The sequence below is a fragment of the Opisthocomus hoazin genome, chromosome 1 (assembly GCF_030867145.1).
Source record: "Opisthocomus hoazin isolate bOpiHoa1 chromosome 1, bOpiHoa1.hap1, whole genome shotgun sequence".
In the NCBI taxonomy this organism is placed as follows: Eukaryota; Metazoa; Chordata; class Aves; order Opisthocomiformes; family Opisthocomidae; genus Opisthocomus; species Opisthocomus hoazin.
This window is the reverse complement of record NC_134414.1, coordinates 23,658,825-23,684,049: the sequence shown is the minus strand read 5'-3', so window position 1 is coordinate 23,684,049 and position 25,225 is coordinate 23,658,825. Positions and strand designations below refer to the sequence as shown.

The 25,225-nt window shown below is 38.7% G+C and overlaps 1 protein-coding gene across 5 annotated transcripts in view; it reads left to right on the top strand.

Annotated features, from left to right (window-relative positions):
* ZDHHC20 (zDHHC palmitoyltransferase 20) overlaps nt 1–25,225 on the top strand; it is a 51,225-nt gene that overhangs the window by 13,976 nt on the left and 12,024 nt on the right. For 3 of the 5 annotated variants that reach the window (XM_075419106.1, XM_075419126.1, XM_075419088.1), the window contains exons 2-11: nt 4,642–4,668; nt 8,894–8,947; nt 9,649–9,743; nt 13,216–13,336; nt 14,724–14,793; nt 15,983–16,015; nt 16,849–16,969; nt 22,116–22,151; nt 23,294–23,426; nt 25,045–25,171. In XM_075419106.1, coding sequence (XP_075275221.1) covers nt 4,642–4,668; nt 8,894–8,947; nt 9,649–9,743; nt 13,216–13,336; nt 14,724–14,793; nt 15,983–16,015; nt 16,849–16,969; nt 22,116–22,151; nt 23,294–23,426; nt 25,045–25,171 — 817 coding nt within the window. The remainder of the gene's footprint in view (nt 1–4,641; nt 4,669–8,893; nt 8,948–9,648; nt 9,744–13,215; nt 13,337–14,723; nt 14,794–15,982; nt 16,016–16,848; nt 16,970–22,115; nt 22,152–23,293; nt 23,427–25,044; nt 25,172–25,225) is intronic. The other 2 variants (XM_075419116.1, XM_075419098.1) reach the window with 1 other exon arrangement.

The window sequence follows — 25,225 nt, the reverse complement described above, 5'->3', positions numbered from 1 at the left end:
ATTTTAACCCTTTTCCTTAAAAATTGAGAAAAGTTAAGGCTGTACATCTGGTGAAGGGATGCAGTTGCACATTTATCACTCTTTCTTCCCACCCATGAGGAATGTCAGCCAAAATATGAATGTTACTCTTGAGACTCGTGGAAAGGCTGTAACACCCGAAGTATGACTCCTGCTAGGAGCCATCGTGGGAGGAAATGGGGGGAAGTAAACATAGCACATCAGTAACAAGATCAGTTCTTTTCCTTTTCTATACTTTAGCTACAGTTGAATTCCTTGCTCTTCAAGGAGCGTACCTGGCTTTGGCTAGAATATGCCTATCAAGGAGTAGGGAGATGTGGTTTATGGGTTTTGTAGAGTGGTGGGGTTCTTCTGAGGTTGAAGGCAAATATGTCTTCTTTTAGCATGCCTCTTGCAAGGTCTTGGCAGATCATTCCACCTCTTTGCCTCAGAATAGAGAGATTCAGTTTTTTTCCTATTATGCAGTGATTTGGAAGGTGCTTGAACACTTCATAGCAATCCTGAAAATAAGGCTGAAACTGAATGCAAACGAGCTCCGTAAGCATACTTGTTCTTCCAAGATGTTCTGGGAGGTTTCCTTGAAGCAGCTTTAAAAATTCTCCAGAGCTTTCTGAAATTTGCACTTCTATCAGTTCATACTCCAAGAAGAATGCTTCCAACAAATGACATTTTCCCCCCAGTCTCATTTGTTATACAAGTAATGATGTCCCTCTGTCTGCAGGATTGTTTCCTGTGATAATCTATAGGCTTCCGCCTCTTTCATTCTTGTGACATAGGTGAGGTGAAAGATAACAGACAACAATGTAAGGAAGAGTATCTAGAAAGAGGTGTGATGAAGAACTTGAGGTCATGAAGGAAAAAGCGTCTTCGCTGCCAGGGGTGATGCTAGGTGTCTAAATCAAAACTAAGACAACTTTTTGCTCTCAAAGTCAAACCTGGAATTTCTGCTTGTCCTCTGAGCTGACCAGGTTAAAAAGTACGTTTGAATCCAGCCTAATGAAAGGCTGTATTGTGTATTTTGGAGGTAGTATTCTGTAGAAAGTGAAACCACATACTGTTTTTGGTGTGCTTCATATTGCAGTGACCCCAGAGCACTGGGAGGTCCAGCGTGTAAGCTGCTTAGTGGTGCAGGACCAGCTGGCGGAGCATACTGGGCAGCATGAAGTTCAGCGTAGGCCCGTTTACCTCTCTTCACAGGCCGGCTTTGCTGAGCTCTTTCCTTAGTTGGAGTAGGTTTTGGAAACCCTGAGGTAGCCACAGTAAAGATCTGCATTGCAGTCAGACAAACAGGACTTGCTGGGCGCTCTGACGGTGAAATGTTGAATCCTTTGAAATTACAAGGCTGTTGTGGAAACTCACTGTGTGCATGAGTGCCTGCTTCTGAGCTCTTTGCAATGAAGTGAACTGCAGCTTTTCCTGTCTAGTCACACTTTTTTTATCCTTCCCTAGCAATATCTTGCTAGAATTTTAAGTCTTCTTCAGAAACCAGAAAATTAATATTAAAAAGCCAATCCTAAGAATATTTTTGCTCTTATTTTTCCTTTTGTAGCTGAGCAATAGACTGATACGAGGTTATATTTTTAAATCCTCAAGAGAACAGCTGTTCTATGATGTTTACATTTCGGAAATACAGACAGGTTTGTGTTGACTGCAGTGCTGAAGGCACTAACTTGTGCTGATACATCTAATCTAGTGCTTAGTGCTGTTGCATCCTGAGGTTAACATATAAATCATATGCAGTGCTTATTTTGTTAAAAAAAATATCAATAAGCAAAAAGGCAGTGCTGCTTTTCCCCCATTCAACCCCCCTAAAACAAGAAATGATGTTTCAGAAACATTTGAAGTGAAAATGGTATTAATTTATCAGAAACTGACAGCAATATCTCAGTAGTTGGAAGCAGCAGAGGAGAAAAACTAAGAGCTAAGCTTGTAACTTAAACTACAAGCCAGTGATGGTGGGACACAATGGTTATGTCGTGTTCTGTGGGGTTTTTGCCCTGAACCAGCGTTCAAAAGCTATAATTGATTTCTTGATGGTATAAAGCTGCTTGTTACATTGCCAGCCTAGCAAATGCTTTAAGCTCTGTTTTATGTAAAGATTTAATATTATTGTATTTAATGGAGGACTTTGTTTTGTACTATAAAGCTTCTGTAAAGCTGTTAATTTGCCTTTGCTCAGTGAATTTGGACAAGTAGTAGGATTGCTGTTCATTTACTTTGTCTGACAATGGGAGTACCAACAGTGAAAGGGATGGAAACGGAAACAACTTGCACAAACTTCTGAGGCAGAAGACGACTGGCTGTCTTTTATTTTTATTTCATTTGAGGATAAGACAGGATGAAAATCACTGTGTTTCAGTGTTGGATTTTACCTCAAACTGCAGGAGTCCGCCAAACTAAAATTGTTCTGCATAGCCTAATAACTGCATTCTGACCTAAGGGACCTAGATACGAATGAGAAAATTATCTTCGTGGTGCTGTGAAGCTTTAATTAATTTTTATGAAGTTTTTTTAGGGATTTTTTGATGAAGTCTCACAGGTGATGTAATCTTAAGCCTTTTTTCCGTGTGTGAAGACTGTTCATTCTGAGTCTTGAAACATCAAATTTGGCTCACAATCTTTTTTTGTAGCAACAGCAGAAATGAGGCTACAGATTATGGAGTGCTTTAAACAGAATTACAAAAAATTTCCTATAGTTTTGTAGATAACTACATTCTCCCATCCCATTAGAGGATAATTAAGACCTTTTTTTATATTTCTTGTCTTGGGAAATACATGTTTGTCCAGCTGTGTGCAAAGGTGTTTACTTAAGATATATGAGGAGCCAAAGACAAAGCTTAATCTGAAGTACTTTCAGTATTTTTTTTCGAAGTTGAGCAAACAACCCTACTCAGCAAGCTTGTTTTAATTTTCACCTTTTTTATGATTTTATCTTCTTGTGCTGTTGAAAAAGTTTTAGCTGGAGAAATAACACATTAGTAAAATTCCAAGCAAAAACATTCATAGGATTTGCTTTAAAAATTATGAGACTCCTGTAGCATGCAATGGAGTAGTACTGACACTGTATCATGACACGACTGGACCTGTTCTTGTATTTACATGCATACTTTGCAGGTAATCGTGTGTTTCAGGTCACTTTTTTCTGTGCGGACTGTGTCCCTGTTTCAGACAGAAGCATAGGAGGAGGCTGTGCAAGTATGCCTAACTAGTGTGAAGTTAAGCTGTCCTTTAGGATTGACTTCCTTTAGTTTGAAAACAACCTTGTTCTATTCTAAATGGTAATTCCTTACACCTAAAGAAGGAAGAAATGGGAAGTGTTTTCATTAACTTCACAGAGGCTTCCATGGACAGATAGAGGGTGCCAAGTGGATATTTTAAGGAAGGGGGAAGGGGAGAAAGAAAAACACACACACAAAAAAACCAAAAAACACATGTCTGAACAAAAAGGGGTCATCTGTACCTTGAGATATCACCTCATTATGTCTCTTGTTGGCTATAAAGAAAGGCACGGTTGCATAATAAGTGCAGGTATCTATAGCAGAAGGGTCTGCAAGTATAAGTGAGACACATACCACCTCTGTGACCAAAGTAACCCTTCAGAAGGAAGTCTGCAAGGCATAGTGAAGCCCTGCAGATTTAAGACTCTAGTGTGCAGCAGGAGAAAGATCTTTTGAACTGGCACATGCACTAATGACTGTGGAAATGTCCGAGCTGAGAGAGAGGAGACAGTGTGGAGTGAGGTGAACTGCAGTAGGCAGGGTGTGTGCTCTGTTAACTTTTTGCTCGTGCTGATGACCAGAAGTTTAAGTTTGCTATAGAAGATGAAGAGTCGGGAGAAGATCCTTTCCTCACTGAATTCAGGAATTCAGTGTCTAAGGAAGAGATGCAGCAAGGGGAGTGATATGAACAAAGAGACCAAATAAGTACAGCAGCTCTCTGTTCGGCATCTTACCTGAGCTGATGAATGAACTGTGATGGTTTTGGAGAGAAGCCTGAGGGCAGGAGGATGTGCTACTATTCAGGCAGTATACAAGGTAGATTTGAAAGATAGAATTTGCTGTTGGGATAAAAGGAGATGAGGATGTAGGAGAGAAGGAAGTGGAGAGGTTTTAATTATGCCTGAAGAATTCAGGTCAGGGGAGAAAAGTCAAAAATAGCATGTGGCGGGAAGAGAGAGGTGGTGGAGAAAAACCCAAGAGGGAAGTAGGTTACATGTAATAGTTTCACAGGGACTTCTGTAAGAACTGTTTCATTTTTTTGCTTTCCAGTGGTACATCTGTTGGCCTGGTTGTTGACATGCCTCAGAAAAAAATTGCTAGGTGCATATCTGAAGGGGAACATGCATAAATTGTGATCTAAGTAATGACTGTGTAAAGGAGTGTGCTCTCTCTGTTAGTGCAGGGAACTGGATCTCTTCAGCTCTTCCACTGACTCACCAAGTCTCAAGGACTGGCAGGAGGAATACTAACTCCTGTTTTACCTCAGAGTCGGGTAGGGAGGCTCTAACAACACCTGAAGTACACTTTGGAACAAGTCAGCTATCTCATATATCTCACTTTTGGCCAAACTTTTGATTCAATGTGGATTTACTTACCATGTATCTTTTTTTTTTTTCTCTTCCAGTTACTATTTCTTCAACTGCAGAAAAAGGTAATTTTTTTTCTTATTCGAACACATGAGTAGTTTGGTTGCACACAAGTCTTAAGTGACGCAGAATTTAAATGTAAGCTCTGTGTAGTGAGTAGATTACTGCTAAGAAACAAGGTAAATATTGTGAGGTTGAGTCTGTTTAGCTTCTGGTACCATAACATTTGGATGATGACAAGACCTGTGAGTAATGCAACTATGATTTAGGTTTGCAAATATTTTTAAATGGTTACCTTCTAAGAACAGAAAAATGAGAAGAGAGAAGGAACTGCAGCAGATCCACAAATCCATTTTCTCCTTATTCCTGAACACACCCTGTGACCCAAAAGACTTCTGGAAGAGGAAGAATTGTTGTTCTACTGCTTGCTTGTTTCGAAACAGCTTACCAAATTCCTCAGAACTCCATTCTTTAGGACTGTTAAGAACTGTGCAAAACACAACCATTTCAAAGGTGGATGCACATTATAATTTTAAATTTCCATGTGAAGTGGTTAAGGCCTTGTTTTGACAAACTTTAGTAAAGTATTCATATTGGCTAGGGCAAGTATATGCCACAGTGGGTTGTACTCACAGAGATACAAACTGACCAAAAAATTTCCAACATTCTTGCTATGCCACTTCTTTTAATTGTGAACAAAAAGTAGTTCAAAGGATGATTCGATTCCAGAAGTTCAAATACAGGATTTTTTCATAAAACTGTCATTGTTGTGAATTTGGTTTTGTTTTGTTTTCTTTTTTTTAAGAAATAAAGATGATTGATGGGATGTTTGGGAGTTCATTTCAGCTTATGAGGGTACATGAGTGGTAGATTAAGCATAGGTTTGCATTTTGGCTAACCACAGAGGGCTGTCTTCAAAGTGCGAGACCACTGGTAAGAGGCTCTCATCTCTTGAATATTTTTGCAAAAGAGCACAGAATTTTGAGTTAATCTAGCAGTTTTCTTCCTGGTGGCGAACATCGAGGAGAAAACTGAAAGGAAGGAACCTTAATGGAATCTATCCTCTTTCATCTTCCAATGAAGAGGTGAAAGAGTGGCAAAACCTCCAAAATAAACTGTAAGCCGTTGAGGATGGGAGCTGTGTCTTACCCTGGATTTTTACATCACATTGCACAGCTGGGCTTCACCTAGACGCCACAAAACTGCAGATTGCTGCTGTGCTTTACTGTTGACCTGTATATGAAGAAGTATTACTTTCTAGTTTCTTCCAGAAAGGCAAAATCCATGTCCCTGTTAAGGAAGCCTGGCAGAGCAATGATGTTGGTGTTGCATAGTCAGATCTCTGGCTTTAAAAGAAATGTGGTGCCTGTCTGAGTGAAGCACATGCTCTTAAATCTACCAGAGAAGAAAAATGCTTGCTTGATTAGTGAGACTGACAGTATCCTTGGAACCTAACTGTTAGGCTTTTAATAGCTGTCACCTGCATGCTTTTTGGGCCTTCAGTTCTAAAGCATACCACAGGCACCCTGCATGCATGAATTTCTTCACCATGGACGTCGATATTAGAATGTGAAGTCTTTTTTCATTTTAAATGAAATCCATCATAAGTTTTATAAAGTTTTTACAAGCTAATTCACAATAGCCAGGAAATAACATCAGAAGAGTCGAAAGACCAAAGTACCAGTGACATTGCTATGTGAATCAGTAACGTACATCTTAGCAAATATACTTTGCTCCATATTTCAGTGTACTGTGTTGAAATCCTTTTACTCCTGTACTTAAGTACAACTTTTGATTGAATTAGTAGCTATTTCTTCACCCCATTAAGGCTAATTGTTTCTTTGTAATTTCATGTTCTTGTCTAGATTTATATCCATTAGGATAGGGGAATAAAGTCAACCCCAAATCTCTCTTAACAATGTAGTATACTTCTGTTATATATTGTTACCTCTCTGTAATCTGAGTCTGTCTTGGAAGTAATGTTAAGAATGACTCGGAAAAGGATGTTAAGGGCAAATTTTAGGAGGGTTAGCATATTTTAGGAAGATGCTAAGAGCATTTCTTAAGACATTGTCCTCTTGAGGGCATAAATTATGGTCTAATATACATCAGCGCCTTTAAAGAGAAGTGACTTCACTTGGTTACAACATGGCACCGAGAATCCTGGATTCCCTCAGCTTAGCCAGGACTTCCTCATGATTCTGAGTCTAGCTAAACTGGCAGATATTTGGGTTTGAGGTTTTTGACATCTTTTCCATCTAGCTTGTAATTACAAGAAAATAACTGAATAGGAATGAAGCTGGTTTGTATTTGTACTGGAAACTGCTGCAAGATGCTTCAGGGAGTAGTCTGCAGAGGAGATGCTACTACCCAAAACGGGGCATAGATGGACTGCCAAAGTAAAGCCATCAAAAAGGATATCTTTCCTCCCTCTCGTTTCTTGGGGAGCACTGACAGGACAGATACCTGTAATCGCAGTAGGAAGGGCAGCACAGGAGTGAGAAAAGAAGGAAGAATTTATTCAGTGCCAGGCCAGCATGGACTGCCAGTTGCAGGCTGTTTCTCCTCTAGACTGAGTGATGCGCATCACTGGAACAGCGATGAAAGCCTTGCTCTTCCTTGAGTTGCCCCAGTTTGGCAGCTGTGGACAGGCCCTTCACTTTTAGTGATGGTGACAGATTGCAAGATCTCGGTTATTGCAGGAGTGCAAGACCACTTTAGCAGCTGCCCCTTTCTGGTAGATACTGGTAGCACTGGCACAGATCTGTACCCTTGCTGCAGCCAGCCTTGATGCCTGTTATTCTGCATGTTGTTGGGGCATTTACAGCCTGTGACAAGACTTTGCGGTTCTGCTGTTTAAAGTAATGTGTGTACACTAAAAGTGATCCTTCAGAAGAATTTGAATTCTGGGGGTGATTTCTATGGACAGAATGGAACTGTTTACTGTGTGAGTTTGCTGTGCCCTGCCCTCCCCTATATCTCATTTCCTCTTTCCTTCTATTCAACTTGTCTCATGCTCTTCTCCCCCGAAGTTCTGATCTGTGCAGCTGATTCCACTCCAGTTTTGTGTCCATTTCTCCTCTTTTCCAAACCGTTTTCTCATGCTTTAATTGCTTAACCACATTATATTTGAATGTGTATAGTGTGTTTTTAATAAAAGACAATTTCTAGTTATGCAGTGCCTAGTACAGGGTCACACAGGTTCTTGTTGGGATGACAATTTGAAGATAGCTTTAGAAAAAGGTTTTGCTTCTTGCATTTTCAGGCAGCTCCACAGCTGAAAATTTGCCAGATCTGCCTGTAAGATTGGAAGAGTCAGGGGCAAAAGTAAAAAGCATAATTCTCCAAAGAAAGCTCAAATGCAGTTTGTTTGGGTTTTTTACTGCAACAAGCAATGAACATCCTGAAAGATGGTAAATTAAGACCATATCTTCTGTGACTGTGCACAAACATTTTCTGAGCTGTTGGAAGTTCCCAAAGTTTCAAGCTTGTTCTGCCATCCATGAAGGATGTGATTAGGATTCTTAAAGGACTCTCTTTATGTGCACAGGAAAGTAGGTCAAGTTTCCTTCTTCCTGCAACTGAAGATAATACAAGTGAAGATAACATAAATATTTAGTATGATTTATTTTCTAAGGCTTGCTGTTCTGGCACAACGGATCTGTTTCCTCTTGACAAGTTGTAAAAGAAACTGTTTGAGGAAATGAGATTGGAAGAAGCTTCCTGGGTCATAAGGTCTGGGTCTCTGGTCTTCAAGGCAACCATATCACACAGACCCACTCATAATTTGATTGAGCTCCCTACTGAAGCCACCTACATTTTGTTGCCATTGTGAGTATAATAGCAGGACTCTTCCAGATTGTATTCCTGTGGTGATTTGAAAGAAGATATTTGGACAATTTTTAACTCAGAGCTAGCTCTCATCTCAGAGTGCAGTCCTCTCCAAATCGCTGGTTTGGAATTTTAGTGTCATTGATGGCCAGTGCCTTCTACAGTGGCACAATACTGTGCTGTTTCTATTAGAAGCAGAAATTAAATTGAATTCTGTAGGTCAGTTGTCAAATACTTCACTGTAATCTGGAATGGAATTGTAGCAGCATCTTTATCCAAAAAGGTTAGTCACTTACATGCCACAGGTGAAACTGTGTTCAGTTCTGTTTGGGGTTTTTTTTGTTAGTTGGGTTTTTTCCTTTCAAAGTCTGTTTTGGAATTGTGCAAAAACACATACTGTTTCCTTAAGGAATAGCAACCATTGCATTTGGTGGTTTTTAAAAAAATATTTTTTTTTAGGTGAGCATGACGTGGAGAATCAAACTTCACAACTCACAGAGCGTTATAAAGCAGGTATGTTTGTTGCCGCGCCAGGTGCAAGGGGGATCGCTCCTCCTAACTTGCACACCGCGTCATGAAGCATGCACCTATTTATTACAAAGCTTATCTAAGTAGGCTGGACTATTGTAATTATTTCTAGGAATTGATTATCATACTCCACCCCCCTTTAGCACTTGCGCAGTGTCGTCTGGTGGTCATCTGTGGGGGTCTTCTCAATGAAGGCTCATAGTCTTCCTCACTGTGTGTTTTCACCTTTGGCTCAAAAATTCCTGAGTTGTCTGTGTTGGCTGAGTCCCAAACCATAGAAACAGTTTCAGCTGGAGAGTTGCTTCTTTCAGACAACTAAGTTCTGGTTAGCAGTCCTTGTTTCTCTTCGTCTGTCTCGCAAGCAGTCCTTGTTAGCTACATTTGAGCCACAACAGTCCTTGTTAGCAAGATTACAAAGAACAGAACTAAACTGAATAACAGTGTTTAACTCTTACCTTAATGTAGATGCAAAGTTATATAACAAAATTAAACTAAAGCTATAGCAAGATCGAACTAATTGTCGGTTTCCCACATCAAGCACTCCTAGAGTGCTAAGTCTACCCAGGGAAGAGGCGTTTAATGTAACTTAATTTTATCAGGCGATTCATAGTGTAGTAGTTTAGCCCTCAGGGATTTGATTTCTTTTCAGCTATGTTCACCAAACTCTTATTTGTATTTTATTGCAGTTGTCTACCTTGTGGTTTTTCATCTGTCATTTGTCATGTTTGTATGGTCCTATTGGAAGACAATTTTCACATCTCCTGCATCCCCCTCTAATGAGGTAAATATAATGTTAGAAAAATGTCAATGCCTTTTTTATAAATAGCTGAACTGTTTTCAGTGATGAAATCTGTTTGCAGTGCTGCATGATTCACCTTTCCCTTCTCAATATCTAAAATAGAACAGCATGACAGTGTATCATGAATCAAAATTATAAAATTACTCTTAAAATACTGTATACTTTGTGTAATGACATTTCCTTATACAAGATGTGCATTTTATTCATCACAAATTTGACAGTCAAGTACAATGCTTCGTTATGAAATAGCTTGCTTGAAACCTGGAATTTTTAAAACCGATAAACCAAATAACAGTGACAACATATAACCATTTAGGCAGTCTTGACCTTTGTTTGGGTAAGAAAAAATGGTAATGCAATGTATACTCATAACCTGGAGGACTGAATCACTTAGTAGTAAGTCAAGAGTTAAGGTTTAGTGACAATTGAGAAGTAAATACATAAAGGAGCTTTACATAATGGCAAAAGAATGCATGGTAACTGTAAAAAGTTTTGTTTTGAAAAAGAACAATAGAAATTGCAATAAGCCTGAGATGGATTACCTTGGTTTCTATTTTCTCTAAGATGTACGTATGTAAGGATTAAATACTGATACCAAATTTAAAATATTTCCCTTCCTGCCTTGATTTTATAAAGCTTTTAAATTGGCTAAACTGTTTGAGGTTTTGGTTGCTCTATGGGGTTGAATTTTTACTATACTTTTGGCAAGACCGACTTGCAGTGCTGATGTCAACTTTAAACATTTTTTTAAAGATTTAAACCATGCTTCTAAGGAAAAGCAAACACTGCTCTGCAGTGCTTAATTACAGCTTTAGAGATCTGCATCATAGAAAGCTACAGAATATAAAGTGAAAAAAGCTAAAGACTATTCTGCTGTTTAGCTAAATAAAAAGATTAGTACTGAATTGTTAAACCTGAAAATTCAAAGGGCAGTTTGTTTCAGCTTTATCTGGGATAGTTCTGCAGGAAAATGATTAAGTTAAGCAGGTTAGTAAATTGAAATGTGGTTGGAACCTTGCTGTCCCAGGTTTTGTAAAGCTATATGAATTCAGTGTTTTACTGTCTGCTTGGATTCTTCAATAATAGAAAACTTCTGACAGTACTTATCCTGTAGTTACAGTAATGATGTAGCAAGCTTTTCTTACTCAGTGAGTGAAAGGGATGGTTTGGGCATATGGCATGTAATGAATATTTCCTATGTCAAATGTGGGGGTAGATCAGATTTAATACAATTTTCTTCTACAGCTAGCTTTAAAAAGAAAAAAGGAAAAAAAAAAAACAAACCCACAACAACACCAAAAAACGCACCACCACGTATTCTCCCTCTGGGCAAGTCCCTTCTGTTCATGTACCAGTGAGCAATTTATACTGGTTTTACTTAAAAACAAAACCTGGCTTCAGAATCTCCCCATTGTATGAGAGTGTAAAGGTACATATTTTTAGTTATTCAAATTATCCATTCTTGCAAAACAAATAGCATCCTGTGATCTTACTATTGAACTAAAAAAAGATTCTGCAGCTGTTGTTGTCTTAGTGTAATCCCTGTACATTTGTCATAAGAAAGAACAATCAACATTATACAAGATCCAGAAAGAGGAAGGAAACAAAGGGACTCTTTCTGTTTTCAGTCAGAACTGCTGGAACCTCATTGGGAATTCTGTTAGCTATGTGGTAACAGACAACCTTTGATGCCTTTGAACATATCCTGCTGCTGTCCCAAGAGACTGTGGTCTCATGCCCCATATAATTTCTGAAATTAGAACAGAAATATAGTGCTCTGGAAAACCAAAATCCTATCCGGGATTTTTAAGTAATATTATACATGTTACTTGGAGAAATTAAAAAAGTTGTAAATCTTGTGATTTAGTTCCTTTTCTGTGCATTAATGGTTTGCCATAGAAATGTCACCTAGAAGTCATATTTCATGTTCAGTGCCACCTCTGCTCGATTGCAGGTCATAGAGACAGGTATTTGGTCACCCAGCAGACTGGCAAGGGCAATAGGGAGGAAAGCATATTGCACCACTTTTTGCTGGCATGATGCTTTGTGTGTGTCTTAAAACTGGAGATGCTCACATCAAAAGTTTCATATTTGAGTAAATATCTAGCTTAGAGACGGATATTAAAAATTAGGTCAAACTCTTGGTGGTGACTGAAATGTTAAACTTTAATTTCACTCCTCACATAGATTGATCCAAGTTTCTGATTATGAAAAAGGGGATTATGTTTCATTTTGCACGCTTGAATGGTGGGTAGGCTCAATAACTGAGATGATACTATATGTAACAGGAGACTTAACTAGATTCTCAGAGATAGGAGGCAACTTATTTGCATTCTGGGTTAGGAAATAGAAGAGAAATTGCAGCAATGTCTTACTGCTTCCTCCTTTCTGTAAGTGGAGTTTTCAATGTTGCTTGCCAACTGACTGTAATCCAAAAAAGTATAGGATGAGAGGAAAATCCATGTGAACTAATCATATGCATGTTCTTGGTAGGAAAATATGGTCATATTAAACCACACTAAGCCAATTTTTGTTCCAGTTGCACACACAGCGTTTTCCACTCTCTACCGTGAATACTTTGTCTATGTGTGCTCATAAAAAGGGCTCTTGTAATCTGTGAGGGAAGCTCAGTTTAAAAGTGCTTGAGAACAGAAAAATACCAAAGAAAATAGTGAGTTCAGACCCAACTCTGCTGGGAATTGTGAGCACACTGGATTTTGTGGGGCTTAATGGTAAAACTCATAATTTCAGTGGATACCAAACTAAGTATTTCACGAGTGAGTAAAAGCTCTCCAGGTTATTCAGGTAAAGCTTTACATTTCAGTGAGGCTTCAACATGAATGGCCCTCATGCTTTACTTAGAATTGCAACTCTCTGAAACTGTACGGGCTTTGCTGAAGTTGCTTTCAATACAGCTCATGCATTTTGAAATTGGTGCTGACTACTCCCAGGTAAAAATTCCGCTTAAACTGTTTCAACTTCAGTGCTGAAGCCATGAAGTGTCTCCCTCTTCCCCAAGCCCCTCCAGCTTGTACCCATCTATGAGTCAGAGGAAGTGGGTAGGAGAACTTTAGTACCCTGTAGCAACAAAGGACTGTTGCACCTTCCTCTTGTTCACAGATGACTTAATTTATGTTTATTAGGAGTTAAAGGAAAGGTTGCACCTTGTTAGAACTCCCCTGAGTCTCTGGCTTCCTTTGTGTTGAAGGGAGAATGCCATAGATAATGGAACAGGTATAAAGATTATTTTCATTACAATATGCCTGGAGTTTTGACGATCTCCTGTAATTCCTGTAGCATTCTTTTTTCTTTATGTGCCTTTTTTTGAGTTGGTGGGTGGAGGTTGTCCAAAGACATAGAATTAAGATACGTAGGGTCTCTTCCTTGGAGCTTGACTAGAACGCAAATAATAATTAGTCTCTTCCCTTCATTCCATTTTCTCCCTCCATCCTAGTTTTGCTTGTCAAAAGCTGATAAAGAACAATATGAAAAAGAAGAGAGACCAGAATGCCAGCAGGAGATTTTGAGAAGAGCTGCAAAAGACTTGCCTATCTATACAACAACAGCATCGAGAGGTAAGATACAAAGATAAATCTGTGCTTCTGAAGCTGCTAGTTTAATTCAGTGAAATTCATTCGATGTCAGTGAATGAACAATTTATTAAGCACATATTGCAAAGGCCATGACCTTGTTTTGTTATTTGTTTGGGTTGGGTTTTTTTCCCCGCAAGAGGAACTGGAGTCCTTTGTCTGGGGATCGCAATGTGTAGCCAGTATTTGGAACTTAAAAAAAAAAAGAAAAAAAATCATCTTCTAGCAAGCAGAAAAATGACAGGATTTATCTCTAGTGGTGGCTGTAAAAAATAAACACAGCAAAGGATACAGCTAATAGAGCTAGAAATAGAGAAAATTGAACTTTTTACTCAATTTTATAATCATTTATGTCCCCCTTTAAACTTCTGTTTTCTGAGCTGTACCAGTTTAGCAGGAGGAGAGACATGATACTTAAGGCTAGAATTTAAGAATGAATAAATATCGTTTCATTCCCATCTGTAATTCAGTACAAAGCTAGTTATGGACTATTTCTGTATTTGCCTTTAATACGTATAGGCATTTTTATTCTAACTTACATATGAATGATCTGTGAAACTGCTGACTTATACATATGTATATTCTTAAAAAAACTCTAGCTTTTTATATATATATATATATATATATATATATATCTGTTTCTCTGTTCTTGAAACTAGCAATGCTATAGAGTTTTCCAGCAACATAAACTATTCAGAACTGTTACAAAAGTTTACTGTGACTTTCCAAACAAAGTCTAAGGACACCTGGCTCTTTGGAATGCAAGCCTTCATTTAAGGGAATCCCAGTCTTAGGTTCCTGGAGTGGTCTGGGAAGCTCTTGCCAGCTCTTAGCAGTTCTGCTTTGCTGTAGGTGTTGGCTTTCCTCCTTTCAAACTGCCTATGCTGGTGTCTTATTTCCATTGAGAAGAGCCTGAAGGCTTGTTTAAAAATACCCAGGAAAGATGAGGAAGAGCTAATTTACTCAACAGTCTGCTAGATTACTGGTCGCTGAAGAGGACAGAGAAAGCTAAGGCAGGAAGTTGGCTTGCTGAAAGAGTGAAGTTACACAATGAGATGCCCAAGTACCCTGTCCAGAGGTGAAAACAAGCAAACAATAGGGGATCAGTGCCAGAGGATGACGGGTGGGAGGTCTGGAGAGCCAAAGAGTAAAGGGAAATGGACTCTGTACAGTAGTAATATATGAAAGTGTTTTAAATACTTCCATGTGTTACGTTTCTTAAGAAAACTCAGAAGTATGTATCATACGAGAGTAGGCACCTGAAGCTCTGTGAGAACAGGTGTGGCAGGGGAGGGCAGGAAGTTCTTTAGGGGGAGAACCTTTGTAAAATCAAATGACGTCTAATGACTTGACCCTTGCCATTTGAATGCAGCAATCAGATACTGTGATCGATGCCAGCTAATCAAACCTGACCGCTGCCACCACTGTTCTGCATGTGACATGTAAGTTACTGTATCTGAAATAATGTGTTTTCTCTCTCGTGCGATCATGTCTTCAGTGTGTTCATGTCTTCAGTGTGTCAGCACTTGCTCAGTACCTGGATTTCATGAAAGAGCAAAGTTCCTCCAGTTGGTGCAATATTATTATTGCAGCCCCATTATCCAAAATGGCAAAACTTTTTAGGAAACCTGCTTGTAGCTTTGTAAAGCAGTGCTTATATTTAAAAAAAAAAAAAAAAAAAAAAAAAAAAAGTTAAAAAATCAGTGATTGAAAGCAAAGAAAGATACAACTAAGATACCAGCACCAGCAAATGCTTATTATAGAACTCTTTTGTTGTACCTTGCTTCTGCAGCCTTGAAACAGATGTGTGCTACTAATAATGCTAAAAGTCTTTATCTCAAAGATTGACAGTGGAATTACATGCCTTAACCATCTGAAAGACATCATTGCTATTCCCTAGCCTCATTCTGAATCATCAGAGAAGTCTGTAAGGGCACTGAAGACTGAGACTGTGAGTGAGACTTCAGTAGGCTGAGCTTGAGCAGATCTAGTTAACTTGAAGAACCTTATACACATTTGCAACTTTATTAGGAAACACAGTGAATGTCTGTGTGTCTGAAATGTCTAGTATCTGTCCTTATACTAAAACTGGGTGAAGATGGCACGTGGACTATTCAAATTACCCACTGTGCTGCTCTTTTCCTCAGTTAGCTTTAAAAAACAAACAAGCAAGCAGCAAACAAAAAAGGTAGTGAACATGGCCTGAAGGTAGACTTAGTTGAAGTGAATGCCAGGCTAAAGTACCTTATTCACTCAACTCTGAAGGGTCCTTTGGATTTGTTTTCTCTCAATGTGCACATAAAACTAGTGTGGCTTAATGAACTACTACATGGTGTTGCTCAGTAATGCTCCCCATGTTAATTTAAGAGACTCTCTTCATAACTCTTGTGAATCTCATTTTGGGTGAAAGGATGGCTGCTACAATACAGAGAATTGGCGTAATTGAGAAGCACTTGAAAAAGATACAGTGGGGCAAAATGCTTTTTCAAAAAAAAAAAAAAAAGAAGAAAAAGAAACAAAATAACAAACAAACAAAAAAAAAAACAACCCCAGAACCTGTAGAAGCTATAAGTATGTGTCTTAGAAAGAAAATGTATTTTTTGCTTTAACTTATTGAAAATTATCTTTCAGATGTGTGCTAAAGATGGACCACCACTGTCCATGGTAAGTTTATTAAAAAAAAAAAACAGTATAGAAATGATGAATTAGATCCTACATGATGATTTAGATGCTACTTTAAAAATGCAACTTTGAAGTAAAACTTGATTTTCGCATAACTACTTGAGGCTTTAATATGTGAAAGCAAATCTTGTTCCTGTTGTGTGTTGCAATGTAGAGTTGTAGGCTGAGTTGCCCAAATCATGCAGTTTCTCCTTATACAGAGAAACCCTGGTGTTAAGGAGACCTATGAGAAATGGCATTTCTTTCTTTTGCATAGTTTGGTATTGTTACCAGGAGAGGAGATACCCACTACACTGTGAAAATCACTTCACCATTCTAGATGATACGTAAGACTCGCTCAGACAGTTACTCTTGTGCAGTTTGTGTTCACTAATAGTCAGCAAAAATATTATCTGCTCTCACTGTATAAAGTACTGTGATCAGTAGTTGACTTGAAAGTGGTTTTGTAGCCAAAGAAACATCCACTGAAATTGATGGAGAGGCTCGTGTTGTCTTCCACAACTGCAGTTAATTCATAGTGTGTGAGACGCTTCCTACACAGACTGTATGTATCATATGCTTTGCCAGCTCATGTCCTGTCCTGTAGAACTTTGTGGGGGGCAGAATTTATGTGAGGGGCTCAGATCATCTGGCCTGAGGAAAGAGGTTTAATTCAAAATGGTGGCTTAAAATGCTTCTGAAACGCTAGTGACAGACTGTTTTGGACATACCACTGACACCATACACATGTTATGCTCTGCAAAAGCTGAATGTATTGGGTTTTATTTTATTTTTTGTGCATCATAGTAACCTCTTTCTTTTTCCCCTCCTTCTAGGGTGAATAATTGTGTGGGATTTTCTAACTACAAATTCTTCCTCCTGTTTTTAATGTATTCCTTACTGTACTGTCTGTTTGTTGCTGCTACAGTCTTGCAGTACTTCATAAAGTTTTGGACAGTAAGTTCTAAGGCTTTTTTTGTTCTTGTTCATTTGTTTAATATTGCATGTGTTATTGAAGGCTGCATCAGCATGTTGTCACTCACCATTTACTCTGTTCCATAGTTCATTACCATTAACAGCATCAATTGAAGCGACTGAAGCAGGAGAACTGTCTGAATATTAATGAATTAAATGTATTTTGCTGCCCAGGATGAGTAACTGAGGGAAGAAGTTCCAGTGGGGACTCTGTGCAATTTCTCTGCTCCATCAAAATCAAGCGTCACAGTTCAGGTTTTTTTGAGACTATTGGATATAGATAGATAGATATAGAAAGAATTAGCTATATCAAACAATTACATATATATATGTGTGTGTGTGTGTGTGTGTATACACACAGGTGTATATAAAAATACTGACAAATGTGAAATATAAATAACAATTTTTGTATCTTCCTAGACTTGTTTATGGATAATCTGCTACCAGATAAGGCAGATTAATTTCCTGGGAACTGGCTGATCTCTGTTTTGGAATCCTTACATAGGCGTGTCTGAACTTCATGCTAGTGGCTTTTAGCGATCTGATACGGGTAGAATGCTAAGATACATAAAATGTTAATGATATACATCTTCCTTACAACTATTAACAGTTATCAAGTGATCGATACACATACATGCGTCTTACTAGATTTAATAACATTGATGTGAAAGGCAAGTATGCTTGTGCATCAGTGTTATATTCCTCCTATCAGTTCTGTTCCAGTCATATTCCAGGCTGAACAGTGTCTTCTGGTGGTGTTCCCTTTCTTCCCCAAGACCTTGTACTGTGCCTTCCTGTCTCTAGACAGAAGAGCTAGTGTCGGAATTCTTTTAATCAGTTTCCATTAACCAACATGGGAAAAATCCCTGTAAGGGAAAGGCTCTCCATCACGTCTTCAGAAGTAAATAACAGTACATACTTCTTAGACGCTAGTCGCTGTCAGAATAGCTGGGAAAAGCAGTCATTACCTGTAGCTGTAGACATAATGTTTATTGGAACAAAAAGATGTTGCCACGTCAGGGTAAGAGAAGCTTGATCATGTATTCAGAATAGCTGTACTTTTAGACAGTTGGCATTAGAGAGGTGGGATAAATGGTGCAAAAAGTAGTTTTGTTTGTGTTGATCTAAGCCTATTGGTCTGACCTGCCAAAGTACTACGTGCCTCTTAGTCTGTCAGTTCTGTATGGTGGCTTCTCACTGGAGAGCAAGGAACTGTGTGGGAATTGAGCTGTCAGTATTGTGTGAGGTGAAAGCCGTAAATATATTTATCGGTCATATCTGTGGCTTGACAGATATTTGAATTTAAATGGTCTGATTCTGCTGTTCAGTCTTGCTTGACTGTAAATAGTTACATTTTTAATTTGTGAATGTGCCACTCCCAGACATCTGCCTGGCTGCTTTCCAGTGCTTTGTATGCAATTTCTAATGGAATTGTAGATGCGCTCTTACATATTTACCAGTCAGTGCTTGAGCAAAGAAGACGAATTGCTTTGTCACCTCACTTCATAATTGTTAGTGCAACAAAAGTCCACAGGGCATCTGACCACAGTCAACATTTAATACCAACATTTGCAGCAAGCCTCTTCCAGAGCCCATCGGACACAATACTGAAGTGGACCCTTGAGCAAAGGAAGTAAACTTGAGAGTTTTTTGGTTTTTGGGTTTTTTTTTTAAGATTTATTGCTTAAAATGCTTCCTGTAAGAATGGTCCACTTTTGTGTGCTTGCACTTCTTGCTTTCATTTCCAGTTATTTCCAAGACAGAATCTGGTGATGTCATGATCTTATCATTAGAGTAGGTCTCTGACTCACTCATATTAAATCACTCATTTCACAAAGATAATATTCCTCTGATCTTATAATATGCTAATTAGACTTCCAGAAAGAGGTGATGGCAGCACCGTGATCATGTAGGCTTGCCTAAAAGCTTACATACTAGAGACATACTAAATTTTCCAAGTGCCATTGACTGCAGAATAGAGTCCTGGAAGCTTCTCTCCACATCTGTGTCCAGATCAGAGTGGAGTACTGCTCATGCGTGCTGTCTCTAGACTCCTTCAGTATGTTGCTAATGCTCAGCTTTGTCTGCTACAGCATCAGACAAATTACTGTTTTGATGTTTTCTGTTGGGGCTCTCTAGATGTTTCCCCCCCCCCCGAAGCTTGACTCTCAGAAGTGTTATAGTCTACCTTCAGAAGGTAGTGTTTGTTTTTTTCTTTCTCATAGATGTTCTTCAGAGAAAGTCTACAACAAACTGGTGTATATATACAGTGTTGGGATGAAAGATGAACTGCTTCTTGGGCAGTGTAGCCTTGTTCACTTCAGATCTTCAGTAATGAGGTTGTGAAGGTTTATGTGCTAACTACACAAATTTTAGCAATCCATTGTTTTGCACTGTCAATAATACTTGCATAGAGACATGACGTGCACGTGCAGATACTTGCAAACATTGTGAGAAGTGCACACCTGCCTGCCTCTTCTGTTGAATAAAGTCTTTGTGTTTCCCACTTGCACATGCAAGACTTTTACATAGCATCTTTCATGCTCTATGCATAAATGCTTAAGAAAGATCTTGATACTGTTCGTAGACCGGTGGAATAACCACACTGGCTGTCAGTGTCTACCACAGGTTTACACACTGATGAAGTTTTTAAAATCTGTTTTGTAGATCAAGGGAACGGGAATGACTCCTTTTTTTATGCTCATAACTACTTTTCCTGTACTCATGAAACTTTAATTTCTACCTAGGACATTGTCAAAGATGAGCAGATAAAACCTCAGTTTAACCAAATGTGTTTGGTGCAAACACCAGCACTGGCTGAACGCCCAGTCCTTGATGCCTTGTTTACATAGTGCATGGTGGTACTTCCCTCTGTGTATTTGTATCCACTCTCGGTCTTGCTGCACTCCCTCCCCCGTGAAACCTGTATGTTTTCCAGCTGTTTTCAGCGTCTTTCATTGTCCTCGAAATTATTTTGGCAATCCTGGGTATAGTTAATTCAGGGATGTGATATGTGTTCCGGATAGATGGCGTAGGCGTCTGCAAAACTTTGGTTGTATTAACAAAAACAAAACAAAAAAACCCACAACAACAACAAAAAGAGCGATTCCAGATCCTTAGTTGCAACTCAGTCCTCTTGCATATACACATAAGGACATATACCAGATCTTCTGAGTTTTTTCTAGATTTAAGCCAGACCTAGCTACTAAAAGATGAGTAACGAGTCCAGCTCTGACAGCACTTTTTTTGTTACGGGTTTTGCTGGAGGGAAGGTTGTGACCTGATATATGCTCTAATGACTGTCCTCCTGCAGAAGTTTGTAGGGAACTCCTTAGAACAGTAACTGGCTTCAGTCTATTATGTGTGCTAAGTAGCCCAAATTTTATTGTGAAAATTGCTTCCCTTTGTAAGCTCTGCAGCTCTCTCACCTGCAAGTCTCTGCTTCTATGCTGCTACTGCACATAATGATTTCAAGTAACTAGTGTCTGAAGTTTCACTCTCTTCTCACATGCCATGGCATGTGGACTGCTGCTAGAACACAGCTCTGAATAAGCCTGTTATACACACTCAAAGCCTGCATGCTTCCCTCCAGGAAGGAATTGGCCTTTCTTGAAAGATGCTTCAGTTCTGCAACTGTCATTCAAGAACTTAAAACCAGTGGCTGAAACTGGGTAGTCAGAAGAGGTAAATGCTCCCTGTGGATCATGCAGATTAGTTGTGCATAATTCAAAAAAATCCTTCTCCAGGTTATAGAGCTACTGTTTTAGGAGGACACAACTGAAATAAACTTACATATTCTGGCCCACAGAAAACATAGAGACTGAGCTGTTACTGCTCTTTGAGCTTGAGAATCAACTGGCCTGCGAGTTCTTGATAGAGAACTATTTGGTTTAAGCATGCAATTCCAAAAGAGTCATAGAAATAGCAGTTAAAAAAATTAATTAGGAAACTGGGAAACACTGCATTGTGCTCTGAATTAGGAAAAGTCATCATAGCTTTAACATGAAGCTTGGGAATAAGCAGCAATTGGAGTATATATTTTGCTAGCCTTGATTTCAAGGGATCACAAAACACAACATACCCCTACAGCAGGGTGGAGAGGGACTGTTGCACAAACTGTCTAAGCAAAACTGCAGTTAAAAAAAAAGGCAGTAAATAAGGAAACTGAACTTGGACAGCAGTTCAGAGCACTAGACTCTGCTGTCCTCTGCTTACTCTAGCAAGATCTGATGGTAGCCAGCATTTTTGAAAATGCTGTATATACCTGCCCGAATCCAAGGTAAAAGCTTGGGCTTTCCCTAGGTTTTCTGCACAGATTAATATAACTTAAAAGTCATACATCTTACCTACAACAGACTTGTCAAGTGCTGGCATCTTAGCGAAGATGGCTAATATCACTCTGTAGGTATAAAGTTAGGAATTTAAAAGCTAATTTAAACTAAGCTTTCCTGTTTCTTGCTTTATTTTCTTAAGTATTGGTTCAATTAAAGATGTTACGCTAAAGACACATCCCACAAACAAATCTCAATATTGAAGGATATTGGGAAGAAGAAAAACTGTACTGATGTGTTATGGGTTCTTTTTTTTTTAACAAAGAAACTTGTGCAAAGAATTGTGATTTTTTTTTTCTATGGTTTTGACTGAAACTACATCTAAAAGTGATAGGTATGTTCTGAAGTCATAAGGATTTTGTAGTTTATTAACCATTGCTTTATACCTCTGGAGTATTCTGAGTTTTTCAGACCTTGATGAATCGTTTCATCCTACAGAATATTCACATAAACCTTACTTGTGATGGAAACAGCTAGCAGAAAATGTACCTGGTGTAGTCATGCTGTTCAGGCTGAGGAACCACTTGAAAGGGATCCAGCCACAATCTGAATAGCAATACGTCTATGCTTTGGTAGAAAATTTCATGCATTGGAAGTTAGCAGTGTGCTTTTATGTACTCTCTCTTCCGTTCTCTTGGAGAATGGGGGCTAAGGCTGCTGTTGGCGTTGGAACTCAGCATGTCCGAGAGCACGTGTGCACACCAACTATTACTTTCTTAACAAAGGCTGTGCTGTTTTCAAACACTTCGTCTTAACGTAATACTAGTGTTTAATAAATTGTCTTTGTTTGCGCAAAGCTTTGCCACAGGAAAGCTGCAGAGAATTGTCCAAAGGTAAAATCCAATATTGCTGTAATTATTTAAATACTGTTCCTACTATAATTTTTCTAATCCAGTCATTCATGGTAGCTATTTATGCCGTCACAGAAGGAAGGAAGGAAGGAGACTTGTAATCTGTTGCATATGAATATAGGCAATGTACAGGGATATAGATATACCTATGTGCACTTCATCTTAATGGAAATGTTTTAGTCTAAAAAAAAAAAAAAAAGGCAGCTTTAGATAAGTGGGTATACTGAATGAGCTAATGGAAAAAGTAATGGTAGTAATGCTAACTAAACAGCTGAATAAAAATAACCTCTCTGCTTTCATAGTGCTTTTAAAGGTCAACTACTTAAGATTTTGAGCATATAGAACTGGAATAGTATTCTTTTGAATCCCATTGACCTCTTGAAGGTGCAACCCTAAAAATAGTTGGGGTTGGAGGTGGAATCGATTATCCGATATGGATGGGAGGTTATTTTTCATATGCTGGTTATACTGAAGTTGTTGTTTTTCATGTAGATTTTCTGGTGAATCACTTCTGCCTGGTCACACATGGCAAACTCATTTTGCTAGGTACATGCTGGTTGTTGCCTGTATCCTAGAGATCATCAAAAACTGGAGATCTGTCCCAGGTCTTGTCTAGGAGTTGTTCAGTCTTGGAAGCACAGTATGACTGCCATTCCCTTTTACATTCCTTACGCCAGTTCAGAAGTAGGTTCAGTATTATTACCTTGCCAGGAAAGGGTTTGGAAGGTTTTGTTGTATTGTTTTGCCTTCAAATAAAGTGATTTTGGACGTGTTTTGCCTGTCTCTTTGGGTATAGCTGCACAGTTAACGTTTTTTAGTATTGGAATTTTTTTTCCTTACCCCCTGTTGTGCATTTAAAAAACTAAGCCTTGATTATACACAGTGCTATCAAACAGATGAACATAGGCACTCATGCTCCTAAACTGACATGGAGGGGATACCCATCAGCTTTAAATGCTGTTACACAGCAGTTGAACAGGACGTGGAAGGAAAGTTGGGTTTGTGCTTTTTGTGAGGTGAAAGGCCTATAGCAGAATGGGTGTGGCAGAAAATATTTAGCGGTAATACTGCATTAGTTGCTAAAAAGTGTTAACATATTAATCTCTTTCTCTCTTTCTCCCCAGAATGAATTGCCAAATACCCATGCAAAATTCCACGTACTATTCCTTTTCTTTGTGGCAGCCATGTTCTTCATCAGCATATTGTCACTCTTCAGCTACCACTGCTGGCTAGTTGGCAAAAACAGATCAACCATAGGTCAGTTAATTAGAATATGGAACTGTTCCTTGTCCAGAAAGCCAACAATTTGATGAGAATGTGAGGCCTACAGGATATGGCATCACATATAAACAGAATTTTTAAATATTGTGCAATAAGAAGCGTATTTGGTGAAAGAGATTGAAGAGGAAATGTATGGGAAAATGAAGCATGTGTAAGGGTCCTCTGCTGGAGCCAAGCATGTAGATTCATGTTGAAAGTTAATTTGTTTTGTTTGTAGTTTTGAGATCCCTGAGCTGCTGTGCTTTTTTATTGTGTTTTTATATAGTTTTAAGTATATAATGCAATTGCTACTTGCCAGTTACCCATTAGTGTAATACTCTGAGTAGCTGGGTGGCCCCAACAAAGATGAAGGCTCTACTGTATATGAACATACTGCATTTTGAACCAGATCCAAAGGAGTATTCTTAAATCCTGTGAAATAAAATGGACCTCTCTATTAGGAAGTGGCTCATAAAAGCAATGCAGTAAAAATGGAAACACTGATGCACGTTTCCGAAATAGTAAAAGAGATTCCCATAATTTCTGTGCATAAATGTTTTAAATGGCATTGACCAGCATAAGCAAGTTACATGCATTAGTTAAATTGTCTGAGGTTCTTGCTAAAGTATTTCTGAAAGTGTTTCTTGTGGAGTGGGGGACAGGGACTCATAGGTATTTCCACAACTGAGTAAGTCATGATCTTACACCTTTCAACGGAAGTTAAATTTATGTCCTCAACAATAAGTGGGTTGATGGAAAGTGAAATAATTTTCAGGGTTGCTAGAATTTTTTGATGAAGGAAAATTTTTTTTTTTTTTATTGCTTGACAGGCGGGTTGTTTGAGTCCTCTTTCTTTTGACAGATCTACAGCTAAGGAATATTCACAGTCTCTTTTTTAGCTTTGAAGAAAATTTTAGCATGTTCCATGCCCAAAAGTCAGCAATCACAATTGGCAACACAGTCAGTACTTTATTTACTTTCTAGATAGTGCTTGTAAAAAGACAAGCTGTTGGTATGGGGAGAGCAATGAGTCCTCTTAGTTCTTGGCCAAGGGTGTAACCTGACAGACTAGAAAAATGGTGGTGGTTTGCTATAGTTCATGGTGTGTCTGTGTTTCTAATTTAATCGATCTCATTTTTCTCTGACGTTACGGGATGCTCTTAATTCAAATTCAGACCTTGGCAGAAGTGGAAAAAAATATCCTGTATGGGTTTACGTCCAGTAGTGCTTATGGTAAATTGCCTCTAGAAGAGGAAGTTGTCTGCTCAAAGAAGGGTTCATAGGCCAAAGAGAGGGCTAGCCATCAGTGAATAAGCAATGTGTTATCTTTGACATGCTGATGGTACTTAGCTCTGTCTCAGACCTCATGTTAAAAGTAAAGAGAGAAAGATGACTGTTCTGCTTGCATGAACTTCATTTCTATTTTGTCATTGACCCTGTGATTTCTTCTTAATGCTCTCTTATTACTTGAGGTGATGTTTTTTTTTCCATAATACACATCAAGACCGTCTCAGCTTGCCTGACACTGTTTTCACAATAGAGAAGTTTGATTGTGTTTATTCATCTTCCCCGACTCCTTATTGCTTTAGAGATATTGCATATTTTTCTTTTACAGAAACATTCCGTGCACCCACATTTCGAAATGGCCCTGATAAAAATGGATTTTCTCTTGGATGCAGCAAAAATCTGAGGGAGGTTTTCGGAGATGAAAAGAAGTATTGGTTGCTCCCTATCTTTACCAGGTATTCAGTCTGAATGGGAATGAATTGGGGAGTAAGTTGATTCCATGATTTCCA